Source organism: Cotesia typhae, unplaced genomic scaffold (assembly GCF_013202065.1).
Source record: "Cotesia typhae breed Kobodo isofemale line unplaced genomic scaffold, CoteBio_Ctyphae contig_22, whole genome shotgun sequence".
Classification (NCBI taxonomy): domain Eukaryota; kingdom Metazoa; phylum Arthropoda; class Insecta; order Hymenoptera; family Braconidae; genus Cotesia; species Cotesia typhae.
The window spans coordinates 3544777-3562336 of record NW_027423728.1 but is presented as its reverse complement, the minus strand read 5'-3'; the positions used below and the strand labels follow the sequence as shown (position 1 = coordinate 3562336).

Genomic DNA, 17560 nt, shown 5'->3' with positions numbered 1-17560 from the left:
ATATTTCTATAATTATTTTTATTTAATAAATTAAATCAAACTAACAATTCAATGAAATTAAACTCAGAAGAAAATCTTTGTTTGTCTAGAGCCAAAGAAAACAATAAATTTATAAATATGAGAATAGTAGCAAAACTGTAAATGACCCGAGATAAAACATAAGTTATCTTCCTTGTCAATTCACCCCAGGTCCTCGAAAATCAACATAACTACAATTTACTGCTTATGGGTGAGTGGTAAGCCGACAAAAACCAGCCTATGAAATCCAAGCTATCAACTGACCCTATTTTATGTTCATCTGGATTAGCTTCGAAAAGTGTCCCTACATATAGTCTGAAATATTCTGTCTATTTATCCAAACAGGGTGTCCGGACTAGAACGACAAAATCGATGAGCGATTTCCTGTCTTTGGTCCATTTTTACGGTCAAGGCTGACCAGGGAGATACAAAAATTGGCTCACTAACTGAGCCACATGAATTAATTATTAGTAATTACAGCTTTCTACTAATAAATATCACGTGACAGAATCCCATTATCGTAAAACACCCTTTCTATAAAAATTAATCATATGCACATGTTAAAAACAAAAAACTACGTGTACTAATTTTTTATGATATTTTTTTTCCTTCATAAAAATCAATAAATTAATTCATTCATGTTGAAACAATTTTTAAGAGCCTTGTTGTAAAATAGTTCATGGTTTGAATCAAAGTACTCGGTGTGGTTGAGTATATAGGTATATAGGTATGGGCCTTTGCATAATTTATACGAAACCAGACAACCTCCTGAAGTTCTTAGCAAACTTGGGTTCTCGATATGTTTAAAGCATAACAGAGAAGTATTTAATTCACCATTAACTATATAGAATGCTATTCATTTGTAAGTCATTTGTATAAATAGTTCGTCATATTACATAAATAATAATAGCTAACAGTTGAGTTACACTGCTAAAAAGAAAATATTTTTTTATTCAAATTTCTTGACAAGCAAAAAAATACTTTGACATCGAAATTGGAAAAAATTAATTTTATCTTTCAGCTGAAGTGACGGAAACGAGTATTTTATGATTTTTTTTTTTTTTTGTAATTATTTTATATTCAAATCTCTGGAGAAATTTCTTCCTTTTAGATAAAAAATCGATTTCTCTATATATTTTAAATAAAGAATATTTCCAATTTGTAAATATTTTTTTATTTACTTTATAAATCATTAATGCATTAAATTAAATTCCTTTAAAGTTTAATTTAAAGGTAAACTAGAAAAAATCACGGTGGGAAATAATTAAAAATTTATTTATTAGTCTGCTCTTATAAAATGATATAAATTTTTATACTCTACTTTATACGTAGATTGCTATTTGATATTCAATAAAATATGAAATTTTCATAATTAAAAATTTAGATTGCTATCAATTTGTTAATATTATTACAAAAAACTTTGAACATAATTCAAACATCTCGTTATTGTTCGTTTCATCGCCTTGAACACTTTCTTTTAGAATTAATGAACAAACTCGGCAATTGACTGCTAAAGCGAAAGTTACAAAAAAGAAAATAGGGAAAAAAAAAATAAGTGATCGATCTTACGAGCCGAGAGACGCCGAGTATTTCAAAATAAAAGAAAGAGTGTAAAAACGATAAGAACAAGGAGAATAAAATAGTTATTTCAGCAATCAAAAAGTCAAATTTTTTTGTTGTTACTTTCTGACGGACAAGCTTAATCAATTTGTACTGCGTATTGAATTATTTGGGGAGGTAGGAATAAATTGTAGGAATAAATAAAAATATCAGTATTTTCATATCGTTTGGATATTTTTTGAGGGCGAATAGTAATTGTGTTATTTTCAGAGGAATAATCTAGAAAAAATAGATTAAATGAATAGGATATTTTTTTACACTGTTTAATCATACAAAGAAAAAAAATTTGAAGTAAAAAAATTAATGAGAAAGGTCAAAATAGTCTTAACCTAAGTAAGATTTTTCTTGAAACTCAAGAATTTATTTTTTCTGTCTAATTAGTCATTGCAAAAATTAAAAATCCAATAAGTCATTTCAATTCATAAATATAAAAAAAAATATACGGCAATATTTATATTTCCTAAGCACGTTTCACATAAATAATATCGATAAATAAATCAGTTGATTGCAAGTCGAAGAATTATTAAAAGAAGCTGAATTATTTGAAACAATCAAATGAATATAAATGAAGTAATTTATTCTTGAACATGTACAGCGTTTGATTATGAAGACTTTAATTTTTAATCATACTAACGAATCAATTGCCTCTCAAGAAAACTAAAATACTTTAAACCAAAAATTAGTTCTTTTAAAATTGTAATAAATATAATGGAGCTAGTTTATCTCAGGATAATTATTTTGACATTAACAATGAATAAATAACAATAAATCAGAAGCTGATTTGTCGGAATTTTCGAATACAATTCTGAGAAACCACTTCAAGAGTCTTATATATTCATCAGAGAGTATTAATTCATCTACGTATCGTTATCGCAAGCTCAAAAGACTTTAGAGAGTATTAAAGTATCTAATTAATAAATAGATTAACTAACTAATGATTTATGTATGTATTTCGTCATTAATTTTCAGAGATTAATTTTAAAGCTCGGTTTATGAATCGATAGAGGTACGCTCCAGTTTATACAGTTCAGAAAATAATGATTGTATTAAGAAACAGTTTCTTTACTAAGAAAGTCGCAAAAGACAGTTGTTACAAAGTACTTCTCTAAATCTGGGTAAAAAATTTCTCTAAAAAAAAAAATTCGAACTATAAAAAAATTATTTTATATTCAAATTCAAGTTTATACTAAATAAACTTGTAAGGAATACTTTTAGCCTATAAATTTTTATTATTCTTTTAAACAAAAATATAAAAATCTGAGCTCTTTAAAGTGTCACGTAACAAATACGTGAAAGTATTTCTTACCTAGAATTATTATGCAAATTTATGGAATAAACATAATAGAATAAGTAAGATAAATGATTTTTTTATTTATTTTCTGTAATTTTTAATTTAATATCAGAGTATATGTTTCAATAAATTAAATTTATATTCTATCATTGTTTTGATTAATTACATTAACTAGATATAACACGCTCGCTTCGCTCGCCTTCAATCATTTAAAAATCCCGCCACTGTCTCAGTCGACCAATCAACAACCGAATAAAATGGTCACAGAAGTGACGTAAAACGATACGACATCCGGCCATCAACTTATTAGAAGAGGATTTGCATGCCAAAAAAATAATTTGACTCACCGAGGTGATCTTCCTTCAGCTTACATCTTACAGCTTTGCACCTCTGTCAAGCCTCCGACAATAATTCTGGTTCCACTTTTGCCGCATTCCACTCATGTAAAACTTCACTGAATTACTTTTTTTCACTATACAGAAGAAAAGTTACATATAAAAATCATAATATCAAAAATTTCAAACCTTACAGGTAAAAATGATTATTTTGTTGTTAACATGATAAATGATAATGATATCAAAATATATTTGATTGTAATAAATTTTTTAATAAATGATCAAAAGTTACAATAATTTTTTTTTTTATGATAATTTAGTTGCTCTAAAATTCTAAAAAAATTTTTAATGTCTCAACTTCAATGTCAGAACTAATTCATTTTTTTTAATGAAATTCTGAAATATTAAAGTGTCATAAAATAATTCATAACACTAAAGTTGGCTGACATTTTAAATTTTTTGATTTTTTTAAATTATTAATTAAAACTAAAAAATGTTTTTTAAAAATTGCACTTACAGTTTTTCAAGTTTTTTTCCAAATAAAAAAATTTTTTTTTATTTTGTAATAATTTTCTTAATTAAAAAAAATTCTGAAAATTTGTAGATGTCGGCTAACTTAATTTTCATAAATAATTCTTTTTTTTTTTTAATTTAAAAAGTACTAAAAATAACCATTTTTACAATTTTTTAAATAATAAATTAGTACTACAAAATTATTCTTTAAAATTCTCATCATAGTTTTTTTTCAATTTCATTCATGGAAATTTTTTTTTTTATATTTTTGTTGAAAAAAAAAATTTTTTTTAAATCTATCATTCATATTATTATTATTATTATTAATATTATTATTAATTTACCTGTAACTAACCACTCTTCGCTTGTTTTGACCAATTAAGAGCGCCAACATCTCCGCGACATTCGATTGCCGTTTAATATTTCGAACGTAGTACTTCCGTGTCGCCAAGTCAACTGTCATACTGACAAAATCCCGGATTATTATTAATTCAAACATGTTTAATACAAAAATTCATCTAAATTATCATTGTTACTTACGTCCGCTAACTATTTATCATAAATTTGCATTAAATCATTGAAAAAAACCGCAAAAAATCTAAAAATTGTCCGAGCAAGCCACCCGACCAACTACCCGGCAAGTTTCTCGAGTTTACAAAACTAAAATGGCATCCAGAATAGTCTTCAAGCGATCTGCGCAACAGCGCCACCTCTGTTTGTTTCCGTGAAACTTCGCGCGCGAAATTTAAAATTAAAATTTTACTGAGTTCTGCCTTACCATAAGTAGTTACTCGGATTTTTTTATTTTTTGTGTGAAATTGCAATTGACATGCGTATATGATACATATATTTATTTGTCGGCCGAAGTCTAATTTTCGGCTATCATCGGTTTTGATCTGACAGTGTAAAAATAAACATTTAAAAAAATTTTTTTCTTTATTAATTTTTGAGTTCAGCCGGTGTTAAACATTCTTTTTTTTTTTTAATAAATAATAAAAATAAACCGCAAGTTTTCCTAAAAATTAAAAACATGGTTGAAGTTAAAATTGATGTTGAATACTGGTAAATTTAGTACTTCATTAAAATAAATTAATCTACTTCCATAACCTCTAACAAAAAGTTTTAATTTATCAACATATATGTAATTGAAGTTAAATGAGATTAAAAATTATTTTCGAATTTTATAACAGTGAAATTATCATTAAAAAAATTAATGACATTAAATTTAGCTGTCATTTTACAATTTTTTTAATTTTCTTTAATAAATAAATTATAGTAAAAAAAAATTATTAAAAAAATGGACTTGTAGGAATTTTAGTAAATTAAAAATTCAATTTTTTTACAACAAATTTTTTTCTTGAAGAAAATTAAAAAATTGTCAAGTGACAGCTAACTTTAATGTCATTTTTTTTAATTGAAATTGATTTGTTATAAAAAAAAAAAAAATTAACAGTTGTCAGCTAACTTCAGATTATTAATAATAATAATGATAATTAATTAAACTAATTTCAGCGGTTCCTGTGGTCACAAAAAGCAATTCCTTGAAATGGCTGATTTAATAAAAAAAAATTTTCCAGATGTCAAAATATCCGGCGAACCTGGCAAACAAGGCAATTATTAACAGAATAATATTTAAAACAAAAATTATATAAGATTTTTTAATTACTAGGTTCATTTGAAATAAAAATAAACGACGAATTAATTTATTCAAAATCACAAACAATGGCGTTCCCTGAATACAACGAAGTTATTGACGTTGTAAAAGAAGTTACCGAAGGCCAGCCTCCTAGAAAAATAACCAAACAGCAGCCAATTGACTGTATTATAATGTGAAACGTTAAGTATTTATAAAAAGGTATACTTTTTTTTTATTTTATTTTATTTATGTAAGAAAGTATTTTTCTACAATAAATATACTCTACATGAGATTCACTTTAATTTAATAATTAGTATTTTTAATATATAAATGTAAATAAGTATCAACTTATAATTACAATAGAGTCACCAATATTTATACACTCAATTTTACTAACCAATATTTTTTTTAAGTAAATCCCGAATTTCATTTTACCATTAAACTTGTCAGCTATTAATTTCAAGGGTTCTATTGTTTTTATTGCCGTCTCTTGATCGATACATACCATTTGGCATCTCGTACACTGTCCTGTCACCTAAAATTAAAAAGAAAACTAATAAATTATAAAAATTTGAAAGCATTAAAGATTCCATCTTACCTCAAAAGAATGTTTTCCAATAAAAACTTGCTTCCAATCAATTTCTTCAAACGCTTCAGCTTCATTCACAATAAAATTACCTCTGAATCTATCTAAAACAGTATTCTTATCACAATTAGAGTCTCCAGGAAGCCGATCAACAAGCCACTGGACACTCGCAGCATTAATCAATAAATACTGCGCTTGGCTAGAAAAAGATAGTTCTCCATCATCCAAATTCTGCCTTATCAATTTTAAATTAGACCTTCCCAAAGCTCGGCAAAGCCACTCTGATATTTCACCCCCGCAGTCGATTCCTTCGACTCTGTGACCACAAACTCTGCTCCTACAAATTTCAGCGTCGACTTTTTTATCTCCAATACTCTCCAGGGGGACTTCAATCTCCGGCATACCTGGAAAAATATTCCTGTAGTTTTTCTGTCTCTTATTTAATAATTAATTAAATTTAACAATACTACCTGGATACTCCAGCCGCATATAATTCTCCTCGAGATTTAATACCGGTTTTAGCAAACATAATTTAACTTCTTGCTTCTGTGTAAGACAGACACCAGCTCCAGTTATAATCATCCACTCGCGGTCATATTTCAATCCTTTATTATTTATCATCCATTTATCCTGGACCTGATAAGCTCCGCATGATTTTATTGGATAAATAAATATTTTTTCTAATTTTATTTTATTTATTTTATATTCTAAATTTTCTTTTAATTCTTCAGCTGTAGAATTTTCTAAATTTTGGATTTTATCACGTCCATTGCCGCTTGAGTTAATTGAATTATTAATATGATTAATAAAATTAATCCGCTGAGGAACTTTAATCATCACTGGCAAGTCAATAAAGCACTTGTGTATCATTTTAATAAATACTTCAACATCAGCGAAGGTTGACATGTATCCAAAAGAAATCCTGACAGCGCCGGTTGGTCGCCCGTCAATTAAATCTTTTCTTCCACCGCAAGTGTATCCGGCGTCGTAGTTCGTGATAATGTCTTGGTTCGACAGCTTCAGGTGTCGCTGACATACTCCTGGATTGCAGAAGCAGCCTGTACGCAGGTGAATTTTGAAAAGCGAGGCCATGTGGAGTACTTCCATGTATCCCACGTACTCGCCGTTCGGTTTGAGAAAATTTAGAGCTATGATACCGCCTTGCTGCTGCGGATTTTCATAGTCAGAGTCGCTGTACAATTGGACCACGGGGTTACCGTTCGCGTGGTGCAAGCTCTGGAGATAGTGGTGGACACATCGAGCCAGGGAGAAGACGTGGCTTGATATTTGGTGCATTGGAATTTTTGAAAGTGTATCTAGGCCGTGCTGCAGGGCAATTATTGACAGAAATGATACTGTTCCATCTTCAAATCTTTAAAATTATTTTTTTTTTAATGAAATTAATTTTTAGTAGGAAAAAAAAAATTTTTTTCATTAAGAAATATTTATTAAAATTTTTCATTATGAAAAATTAAATATTTGTTTAAAAAAAAATTTTTTTCTTAATGTAATTTTTTCATAATTAAATTAGCAGATATTTGACAATTTTTTAATTTTATTAAATTAATTATGTTAAAATAAAAATTAAATAAATTAATTATATTAAAATAAAAATTTTTAATCTACATTATTAAGAAAATAAGAAAAATGTTGTCTTTCTACAAAATTGCTAGTTCAAATTATTTTTACGATTTTTACAATTGGAATTAAAAAAAAAATTTTTTTTAGCATAATTCACTTATAAAAAAAATTCTAGTCGGTGATATGACCACAGCAGTTAAAACCGACTCTAAATAAAAATCAATTAAAAAAAGAAAATTTTTTTTTTAAATAATCAAACGTCTGTAAATTATTCTACAATTTTTTTCTAATCAAAATAATAAAATGAATAATTACCTGTCATGAAATAATTCTTTTTTAACATGAAAATTCTCAGTGCTTAATGCCATATTAACAGTCCCACCTCCATAATAAATTTTTTTCAACATTCCAGCGCTAGAATTCCTAACAATCAAAGCACCGAGACCAGTGGGGTACCCGAACATTTTATAAAAAGACAGTACAACAAAGTCTGGTTTGTGTACAGACAAATCCAGGACATTAGTACCTACGAAAGCAGCCGCATCAACCAGCACAAACCAGTTTGAATTTCCATCTTGATCCAGCGCTCCTCTATGCACTTTTTCAATCCACTGAAAAGGGTATTTGTAGCCAGAAAAATTGCACTGTGCTGAATACACAAACAAGCTATTACTTTTCTTGTCACTGTTTGTTCTTACCGCTGATTTTTCAGCAGAAAAATGTTGGAAAGCTTCATCGCGAGTCATAGATTCAACAGAAACATTTTTCTGGGCAATGACATCCCGCATTCCCAACACAGATGTATGATTATCTTGTAAATGGATAAATTTTCCATCATTAAATTCAAATGTTTCAGCTACGCACTTCAATGATGCTGTTGCACCAGATGTAAATACTAGACTGTAATCTTCTGATGCTTTGAACCAATCTAAAATTCTTAAAAGTAAAAAATAAAATTATGAAAATTAATTTAGCAGATATTTAATAATTTTTATAATTTTTTTAACAAATAAATTATTACAAAAAAAATTGTATTTTAAAAAAGGCCATTCGGCAGCCGAAATGAAAGTAGATTTCATGAAAATGAAAATTTCTTGGAGCTGAAAGAGATAACTTTTCTATCTTTTTGAGCTCTTCGAGCTCATAAGTCTGATGGAGGTTTCACAGAGAACGATTTTTTAAATTTTCAAACCACAACGATAAGTTTTGGATGACGTTTGGTAAAACGAGTGCAACAGCAAATTTCATATTTGGTATAGCGGAATAGGACCTACTTTTGAGACAAAACATATAGTATGGTACTCAAATTGAAGCTTATTTAAAGAGCTTTCAGATACATTCTACAGAATTTCAATAAGTTATCCCATTCAAAAGTTATTCAAGTTAGAAAGTGAAAATATATGAATTTTTAGAATTTTAGAATTTTGGAATCCCGGCATCTCTGAATAATTTTAGACCTACTCATATGTTATGGTACTTAAATTAAAGCTTATTCAACGAGCTTTCAGATGCATTCTACAGAATTTCAATAAGTTATCCCATTCAAAAGTTATTCGAGTAAGAAAGTAAAAAAATGTAAATTTTTATAATTTTGAAAATTTTATAATCCTAGCATTTCTGAATAATTTCAAGTCTACACATATGAAATGGTACTCAAATTAAAGCTTATTTGAAGAGCTTTCAGATGCAATTAACAGAATTTCGACAAGTTATTCCATTCAAAAGTTATTCGAGCAAGAAAGTGAAGAAATATAAATTTTTATGATTTTGAAAATTTCAAAATCCTGGCATTTCTAAATTACTTGACCGATTAAGCTCATCTACGAACTTGACTTCGGTATCTATCTGTAGAATAATTATGTTGAGTTTGGTAAAGATCCGACGTAAATTGGCGACGCTATCGTCGTGACAAGCCGCGTTATATTTGATATATATATATATAAACTTTTGAAGCATATGCATTTTTCGACTCAGCTCGACAAGTATAGTCGAAATATAGCAAAATTTTTCAAAAGTTCCGTCATGAGGACCAATGCAATAGTTAGATTTCTATGAAATCTACTAAAAATTAAAAATACAATTTTTTAAAAATAATTTTTTTGTTAAATAAAATTAAAAAAATTTTCAAGTCACTGTTAACTTTAATGTCATGAAATTAATTAAAAAAATATATTTGATAATTTTTTAACAAATAAATTATGGCAAAAAAAAATTGATTTGTAGAAATTAAAAAAAAAATAAAAATGCATTTTTTTTAAATTAATTAAAAAATTATCAAATGACTGCTAACTTTAATGTCATGAATAAATTTTTTTTTTCAAATTACCGAGAACGAGTTCTTTCAACAATTTCCTGAGATTGATTACCGCTGCCGACTGCAGAGTGAGGATTAGTGTACAAACTCGCCGATAAATCTTGATAAATAAATTTTACTTGAGACTTTGAATATAAAGTAGCACCTGCATGATCCAAATAACACTCGTCAATATTAAAGTCGTTTTTAAACTGTTGAATTGTTTTACTGTCGTACACCTCGGAGTAATGTATAAACTGATCCATCGCTAACGACAGCTCGACTTAAACTACCTTTTACTTTCTTATTATATACAAAAGTATCTCATATCTTCGTATAGTATTTATGATAGCGTAATCAATGGTATGATGTTTTTAAACAGGTTGTGCAACGTTCACTGACCACTGTTATTAAACAACAGTGACATTATCTACTCTTACTAGTTCAATAGTAATGATAATAATTGGGTACTAACAGTTTAATAAGACGTTAAAAGCTTTAGTTAAGTCACTGAGTAATTGGTTAAGATAGAGTCTTGTTAGTTATGCATCAGAGATTTTTTTTTATTTACTAGTTTGATAAATTTATTACGCAATTTTCAGCTTTTTTTTTTCTTTAGCTCGTTATCTAGCAGTTTATTATTATTATGATTAGATTGCATTCGAAAAATTGGATTTAATAATAATAATAATAATAATAATAATAATAATAATAATAATAATCCAAATTATTACAGGCTGCTTTGGGTTGCTTTACTTAACGTCAGGTCCTACTGATCTCAGTAGGTACGTTGTCTGATCTCGTCGATGTGAATTGCATTGTTTTGCAACCACCAGTAATCTTTAGATAAACGTTGCTTATCATTTATGTCAATTCTAGGCAATGCCATGGAGTGAATAGGCCTTTCAAAGTCATGATGGTTTAGTTTTATGTGTTTATTAAAACAGTGCCGATTTTCGTGGTAGATAATTGGCACGTTCATTTCATTTTGACGGAGACCTTGCCGGTCACAGTATATAAACATTTCAGGAGTCACGTATACAGATCTGCAGTGGCTTTCACAAGTAATATCATCTGGACATGCCAGTAGTTCCATTATTGGGTTACTGATGTTTAGGAAGCTGGCGAAGTAATTACGGCACAGCTTGAGATAGAAATAGTCTACTCTGGTAATGTTTGCTGTATTATAAATTTTGGCGTTACGGATTCTCTCAAGATAACCAGTTTCAGTTTTCCTGTGCATCCTGATACATGACCGTTGAGGAGATCGTTTCAGTCTGCGATACTTTTCCATGACCCATGGTCCCATGTTCCATAGCATTGGAGCAGCATACGTTGTCAATGGCCTAATCAAGAGCTGATAGCAGATTAGTTTGGCCTTGGTGGATAGATTTTTATTTTAAAATGTTCTAGCGTTGCTTTTGATGGCGTTTCTTGATTTCACAAGTTGGTTTTTGTGATGATTTGTCATGTGTAAAATAAGTAATCAATTACCACGCCTAGATATTTTACTTCTTTTTTGATCGGGATCTCGGTGGATTGTCCATTACGATCTGTAATGGTGATTTTCACGGTCTTTATTTTATTGAATTGAGATCTCTTGACCTTATTACACGGACATCTGAAGAAGATGACTTTGCTCTTGAGCGGGTTGATTTTAAGGTTCCAGTCCAAGTAGTGGTCATTGATTTTGTTGATTCTATCTTGCAGTTTATGTGTAATTGTATCGACTCGGTTATCTGCAACATAAATAACTCTGTCATCTGCGTATGAGTTAGATTTAACACCATCCGATGAGACGAGGTGGCTTTTTTTTTATTTTTTTTTTTTTTTTTGAAAATATAGTTTTTATTTATCCTCATAACAAAATACATATTTAAGTCTAAAAATTACATAGAAAAAACTTTGACAATATAGTTTTGAATAATTAATGGCTTTTAAAATTGCTGTCCTCAAGGTCGGTCGCGCCATCTTCCGACGCTTGGCTGGACTGTGACGCGGACCGGCTTCTGGAATGTTTGAGGTTAGGCAGCCTAACTTAGGCTTGTGACGCCGTTGCAAACTTGGACTTTTATTTGCCAACAAAATATTTCTTGCAATAATACCTGCATTGGTATTTTTATTAAAAATTTGATCGGATAGCAAATCCTTATTAAAAGTGATATTTGGTCCATTGGGATCACTAGTATCACCGCGCTGAGCGGACGTACCCGCTGTGAGGTTAGCCATGTGCTAGAGAGCACAAATTGTTTATTTAACACTAATTATTCGTAATTTGAATAATATTGACTACACTTATTAATTATATAGTGAAATTTTATTCAAATGATGACTGATAATCAATTTTGAATGCGGCATAACACTTATATTAAATTAAAAGCGAGGAGCTACTTTCACACAATCTATCTCGTACCGTTGCCGGATCGAGACGAGGAGGTTTTTTTTTTCTTTTTTTTTTCTTTTTTTTTTTCTTTTTGAAAATGTAGATTTTTATTTATGCTCAAAGATTACATAAGAAATACTTAAGTCTAAAAATTACATTAAAAAATTTAAACATTAGATAAAGCTAAATGATGGCTGGCTACGTTTAGTAGATCTCGCCACTTACAAAGATTAAACTCCGATGAGTTGTTAATATTTAGGTATGTCAGTATTAGAATTAGTAACATAAAAGTTAACCAGGATATATAGACTTAGTGTCAAATGAGACGAGGTGGCCGAGTGGTTAAGGCGTTGGACTGCTAATCCAATGTGCTCTGCACGCGTGGGTTCGAATCCCATCCTCGTCGATCGTTTTTTTTTTTATTACAGTTTCTTACATAATAAAATAAATAAATAAATGATAAACATCTATATTTATCAAAAAAAAAGAACGTCAGTTTAATTTGGTTGTTTATTTATAAAATTAATGTCTAGTGAAAAAATATTTAAAATACCTTAATCGTTGGATTAAAAATATAATAAAAATAAATTAATTTAATATTAAATATGTCAAAAAAGCACGTGACGATTAAAATTGACGACAGTGACGACAAAGAAGAAATCTGGAGGCCGAGAGTTACGAAAAAAAAATCTTTTTTTGATCTAGTACAAAAAATTAAAATAGAACCCGAGATTTCTGATACTGTAAATAATTATCCGATAGTTCGTGAGTCTGTTGGTTCCACGGAATTAGTTGATTTCGGGTATTTAAAGTTCAAGGATACATTAGAGTCCGAGGTAACGTCATCTGGATCAAGTGATTCTTTGTCTGCATTTCCTTGGGAATTATTAAAAGCTGAGCCTTCGAAACTTCATGAGATAAAAAGCAGCTGGTTTTTTAACGCATGCTCAGAGGATGGAAGAGATTTGTCTTGGTCTTATGTAACACGTCTTAAATTATTTTTAAGAAAGTTGTTTTTATTAAACAACCCGCTGAAAAAATTATTTACGCGTCTTCAAGATGATAAAGAAGAAACTCACCATGGAATTTTGCCCGTTGATGAGTTCAAGAATTTGCAGGATAAATATTTACGCGAGGGTATTGTTACGGATGATGACTTGAATTTTGATAAGCTTATGATTATATATCAAAATACAACTTATGATGAAAGACGTAAACGTTATGTATCTTTTACAAGGCCAAGAAAATTACCACGAACGAGGTCTGGAAAAAAAATATCTAATGATATTTGATTTTGATTTTATTTTCTTTTCAATTATCAAATTCATTTTTTATTTTTCATTTTTATCTCAGAGTGACTTTAACCAATGTTTATTTTCTAATTTGTACAATAAGTCTTACAACATTTAATGTTTTATAAATATAGAGAAAATTTAATAAATTATTAATAAAAAATTATAATTTATACCAAAAAAAAAAATAAAATAAATTTGACTTTAAATTAACTTTTTTTTTAATCATTTTTAAACTTAACAATAATTTGATATGTTTTTTTGGTCAAAGTAAAAACTATCTTTCAAAGAAAATAATAAAATAATTATAATAAAAAATAATAATTTATACCAAAAAAAAATAATAAAATAAATTTGACTTTAAATTAAATTTTTTTTTATCATTTTTAAACTTAACAATTACTTGATATATTTTTTTGGTTAAAATAAAAAAAATCTTTAAAAAATATAATAAAAATCAACAACAATATCCTTCAGAAAATAATAATTAATTTTTAAAAAAATAAAAACACACATTTGACCCCGACGTGATTTGAACACGCAACCTTCTGATCTGGAGTCAGACGCGCTACCGTTGCGCCACGGAGTCTTACACCCTAAAATCCTTTAAAATAGCATATTAAGAAATTGGCTTACTAATTCTAGATAATTAAATCATCAACAAAAAATTAGTACTATTTACATAATTAATTATCAAAATCATTACCAAAAAAAATGCATCAAGCCTAAATAAAAAGTAAAAACAAAAAATAATGAAATATCAAATTAAATTTTCCTAGAAACAAAAAAGCGGGGAAATATTGTGGAGGTGCTGACAAAAAATTATCGAGAAGTGTCCGTAGAGCCCCTCCTACTAACAGGAAATCATGTAAATTTCGGTGAAGAAAATACGTGACCCGGATCGTCGATAATCCGCGGCTATCCGGGAAGAACTAAAAAAAAACGGAGAAACTGACGTTTTATCTGAACTAGTAGCGATTGCGGACTTACTCTCAACTACAAATTTATAAATATATATATATATACAAGTGACAAGTTGCTTGTCGAGTCGAGAGGAGCCACATGGCACGCCGGTACCACAGACAAGTATTACGATATTCCGTCATACCTTGACTTTCGCCCGTGAGGAATTTTTTAAACAGGAACGCATGTAGCCAACAGTACACGCTCTGACGCAGGCACACACGCTCCAACACTACACCAGCAAGCTTCTTCAATGTCATTGACTTGCAACGCACTGTGAGAGGATAAGACTGATATAATATAAGACTGGTTCCTAAATTTTGGGGAAATCTTGGCCGATTTCTTGGCAATCTTTGTCAAAAAACCTCATCGCATTTATCTGCGGCTGTTTTTTGATCCAGCGGCTAGTTAATCATTGATTTGATCCATCAATGCTTTGGTGACCAGTAACCTCAGATGACCAATTAAATTTGGGGGAAAACACGGTCATTGTACTTTTAGTGCGTAAAATTAACGCGTAAAATCTCGCAAAAGAGGTTTAAAAACGCGAATTGTCGATTGCTAGCTGATAGGCATGACTAGTGGCCGATTGAGAGACTAGAGAAGCTGGTCCTGATGAAATAAGAGGGCTAAACAAAATTCTCCGGAGCAATGACCGATGAAAAGGACGATGGCAAACCAATAAGACGACGGAACGTCACAGAGGTGCTTAGGGGCCATGCGGCTCTTCCTCAAAATTGTGTCTTTCCAATTCACGGGTAACATGTCACTGCAAGAGATCGCTCGTAATCGCTTAGGAGCCCAGCCAACCGTGACCCAACTAGGAAAGGCTCTTCTCGAGCGTGTTCTCCTAGTAATAACTCGGTTGATTTGTTGATTATGTCCATTCCGCTTTCTTACCGCAACAATCTCCTGTTTTGCCTTTCAGCTTTTGTCCCTCAGTATCGCATTTTTTGCTTTTGATAAACTTAAATGACTGTTTTTGGAAAAGTAAAAATTGCCGAAATTTTTGAGAATTAAAATTTAAAAAAAAAAAAGGGATTTTATTGAAATTAGAGCTTTTTTTTTTTATTAAGGATTATTTTATCCATTATTATTGACTATTGGAGAAGAAAGTGTAAAAGTGGCTAATTTAAGGCACAAAAGTAAGTTTCTCCGCGCAATAATTATTTCGAGGTAATTGTCCGCGTTCATGGTCTCCTGGTGCCAGGAGGGGCTAAATGAGACAACCCGCGCGAATATTCTTCCACTGCACAGATAGATGTAGCTCCTGTAAAGTTTTATGCTCCTGGTAGATTACAGAACGTATGCGGGATGTGAGCACGCACTACTCGACGTTCCAACTACACGGGAATTGAATCGTACAACGCCGGAACGTCGAGTACGACTTTAGTTGATGAAACTCACGTTTGGATTGTTTAGTTTTAACAGCGGCCGTCGGAATTAACACTTGCATCACTTGCAAATTTATTGAGTAATTTTTTTTTTTTTTTTTTTTTAAGTCTATTTATAGAGATTGTTCTCAAATTAATTTTTCCTATTTTTTCTAATGAAGCGTTACATTACAATCTAAAATCTAATTTTTGGATTTTTATTTTTTTTTTATTAATAAATTTGATACATTTTATAATAAGCTGTACTTAATTTAATTTTAAGATAATAATTTATTGCTCAGATTTATTAAAAAAAAAAAAATTTAATTTTGTTTGAGAGTTTTTCTCAAGAGAATAATTTTTAAGAGTTTTATCGTCTTTAATAATTTAATAAAATTAAGAAATTTTAAATAAATCTATATTATTAAGAGAATAAGCAAAATATTGTGGCCAGTGTATTTATTTATATAATAAAATGGGTTTTATGGTTAAATTAGGTATCGTTGGAAAAGTCTTGACCTGGAGTTGAGCCTTTTCAAGGTTCATATCATATCATTCTCACCAATAGTCAATTTATGATGATAAATATTTAGGGATGAGCTTACATCTTTAAAAATGTTAATAATTAAGAAACGACCTTGTATCTTGTGAACTATTGTCATTTTTAAAAATATAAGCTCATCCTAATGTTACACTCATCAAGACCTTTCATTTGAGTACTCACATCAATTTTTCATATATTTTATATATTTATAATAATATATATTATATATGAAAAATATATCAAAAATGCATGTGGGAACTTAAATGAAAGCTCTTGATGAGTGTAACATCAGGATGAGCTTATATTTTTAAAAACGTCAATAGTTAAAAAAATACAGTGCAATTTAACAAAAGTCATTATTTAAATAATGTAAAATTTTATTTATTCATAATTTACAAGTCACGGAAATCACACAGTGACTACAAGGTTGCTAGTTTTACTTAGTTTAAGAATTTTTTGTCTTAATTTAAAAGAATAAAATTATTTTCTTGATTGAAAAATTTTATTTTTAATTAAATTAATTTTTTTAGTGTAAGATTCAAATTAGATTAACCAAAAGTACGTTTTTATAAATTTTAATTTAATCTAAATTTAAATAATCTTTTTTTTCTGGTTTCTAAATTTGTAATTGTTGAATTTTTGATAAAAATATTATATTTAAATAAATTGATTGAAAAATTAATTGCATTTTAAGTAAAAAAAAAAAAAAAAAAAAAAAAAAAAAAAACAAGGCAGAAAGAGAAGAATTTATGAACTAAAGGATACAAAATAAAATTCAGCTATTGAAACTGATTGTGAATGCAGGTATATATCCTCGATAATTCGATCAAAAAAGATTTGTGAGTATATTTTATTCAGGGGCGTGGTCCGGGGTGGCATCTTCAGAATGAAACCACTATCAGGGCAACACGCAAGTCTGGAGTAACTGGTACATTCTTTCATTATTTCTTTGTTCGTGTCTTCTGAATATTCCCTCAGGGCTCGGGGTTACTTTTTTTGCACGCGGACTTGTTTGCCCGTCAACGAGATAAAGAGTATAAAGTGTAAAATGTAAGCCCTCGCGGTGGACGACCTCGAGAGCATCTGCTCTTTTTTTAGTAAGGCCGACTGTTGGTTTATTGGCCACATAAGG

The 17560-nt window shown here is 29.4% G+C and overlaps 3 protein-coding genes and 2 non-coding genes across 6 annotated transcripts in view; 2 read left to right on the top strand and 3 right to left on the bottom strand.

Moving 5' to 3' along the window:
• LOC141523939 (tachykinin-like peptides receptor 99D) overlaps positions 1 to 4332 on the bottom strand; it is a 95614-nt gene extending 91282 nt beyond the window's left edge. The window contains exons 1-3 of the mRNA XM_074237524.1: positions 4318 to 4332; positions 4122 to 4241; positions 3277 to 3401 (exon numbers count right to left, since the gene is read on the bottom strand). The gene's annotated coding sequence lies outside the window, so the exon portion shown is untranslated. The remainder of the gene's footprint in view (positions 1 to 3276; positions 3402 to 4121; positions 4242 to 4317) is intronic.
• A 319-nt stretch (positions 4333 to 4651) lies between these two features.
• Positions 4652 to 8129, top strand: LOC141523941 (migration and invasion enhancer 1-like). 2 transcript variants are annotated; one of them, XM_074237527.1, is made up of 4 exons: positions 4652 to 4839; positions 5290 to 5387; positions 5447 to 5632; positions 7993 to 8129. In XM_074237527.1, the coding sequence occupies exons 1-3, from the start codon at positions 4808 to 4810 to the stop codon at positions 5608 to 5610; spliced, it is 294 nt and encodes a 97-aa protein (XP_074093628.1). In that variant the 5' UTR covers positions 4652 to 4807; the 3' UTR covers positions 5611 to 5632; positions 7993 to 8129. The 2 variants fall into 2 exon arrangements, with proteins under 2 accessions (XP_074093628.1, XP_074093627.1); XM_074237526.1 differs by lacking the exon at positions 7993 to 8129 and having other exon boundaries at positions 5447 to 5723.
• Positions 5614 to 12341, bottom strand: Mal (molybdenum cofactor sulfurase). The gene is made up of 5 exons (XM_074237523.1): positions 9907 to 12341; positions 7896 to 8516; positions 6470 to 7371; positions 6012 to 6403; positions 5614 to 5948 (listed from the first exon to the last, which is right to left on the bottom strand). The coding sequence occupies exons 1-5, from the start codon at positions 10137 to 10139 to the stop codon at positions 5757 to 5759; spliced, it is 2340 nt and encodes a 779-aa protein (XP_074093624.1). The 5' UTR covers positions 10140 to 12341; the 3' UTR covers positions 5614 to 5756.
• Positions 12342 to 12580: 239 nt separating this feature from the next.
• Trnas-gcu (transfer RNA serine (anticodon GCU)) lies at positions 12581 to 12662 on the top strand. The gene has a single exon. It is a non-coding gene; the product is annotated as a tRNA-Ser (tRNA).
• A 1403-nt stretch (positions 12663 to 14065) lies between these two features.
• Trnaw-cca (transfer RNA tryptophan (anticodon CCA)) lies at positions 14066 to 14137 on the bottom strand. The gene has a single exon. It is a non-coding gene; the product is annotated as a tRNA-Trp (tRNA).
• Positions 14138 to 17560: the final 3423 nt, after the last annotated feature.

What these genes read in the sequence shown, in the direction of transcription:
- Mal (XM_074237523.1), bottom strand. Translation starts at nt 10,139, where the DNA reads ATGGATCAGTTTATACATTACTCCGAGGTGTACGACAGTAAAACAATT. An exon ending in AAAGAATTATTTCATGACAG is followed by an intron (nt 7,372 to 7,895) that starts GTAATTATTCAT and finishes ATAATTTTAAAG; the next exon opens with ATTTGAAGATGGAACAGTAT. An exon ending in TATGCGGCTGGAGTATCCAG is followed by an intron (nt 6,404 to 6,469) that starts GTAGTATTGTTA and finishes ATATTTTTCCAG; the next exon opens with GTATGCCGGAGATTGAAGTC.
- LOC141523941 (XM_074237527.1), top strand. Translation starts at nt 4,808, where the DNA reads ATGGTTGAAGTTAAAATTGATGTTGAATACTG. An exon ending in AAAATTGATGTTGAATACTG is followed by an intron (nt 4,840 to 5,289) that starts GTAAATTTAGTA and finishes AACTAATTTCAG; the next exon opens with CGGTTCCTGTGGTCACAAAA. An exon ending in CGGCGAACCTGGCAAACAAG is followed by an intron (nt 5,388 to 5,446) that starts GCAATTATTAAC and finishes TTTAATTACTAG; the next exon opens with GTTCATTTGAAATAAAAATA.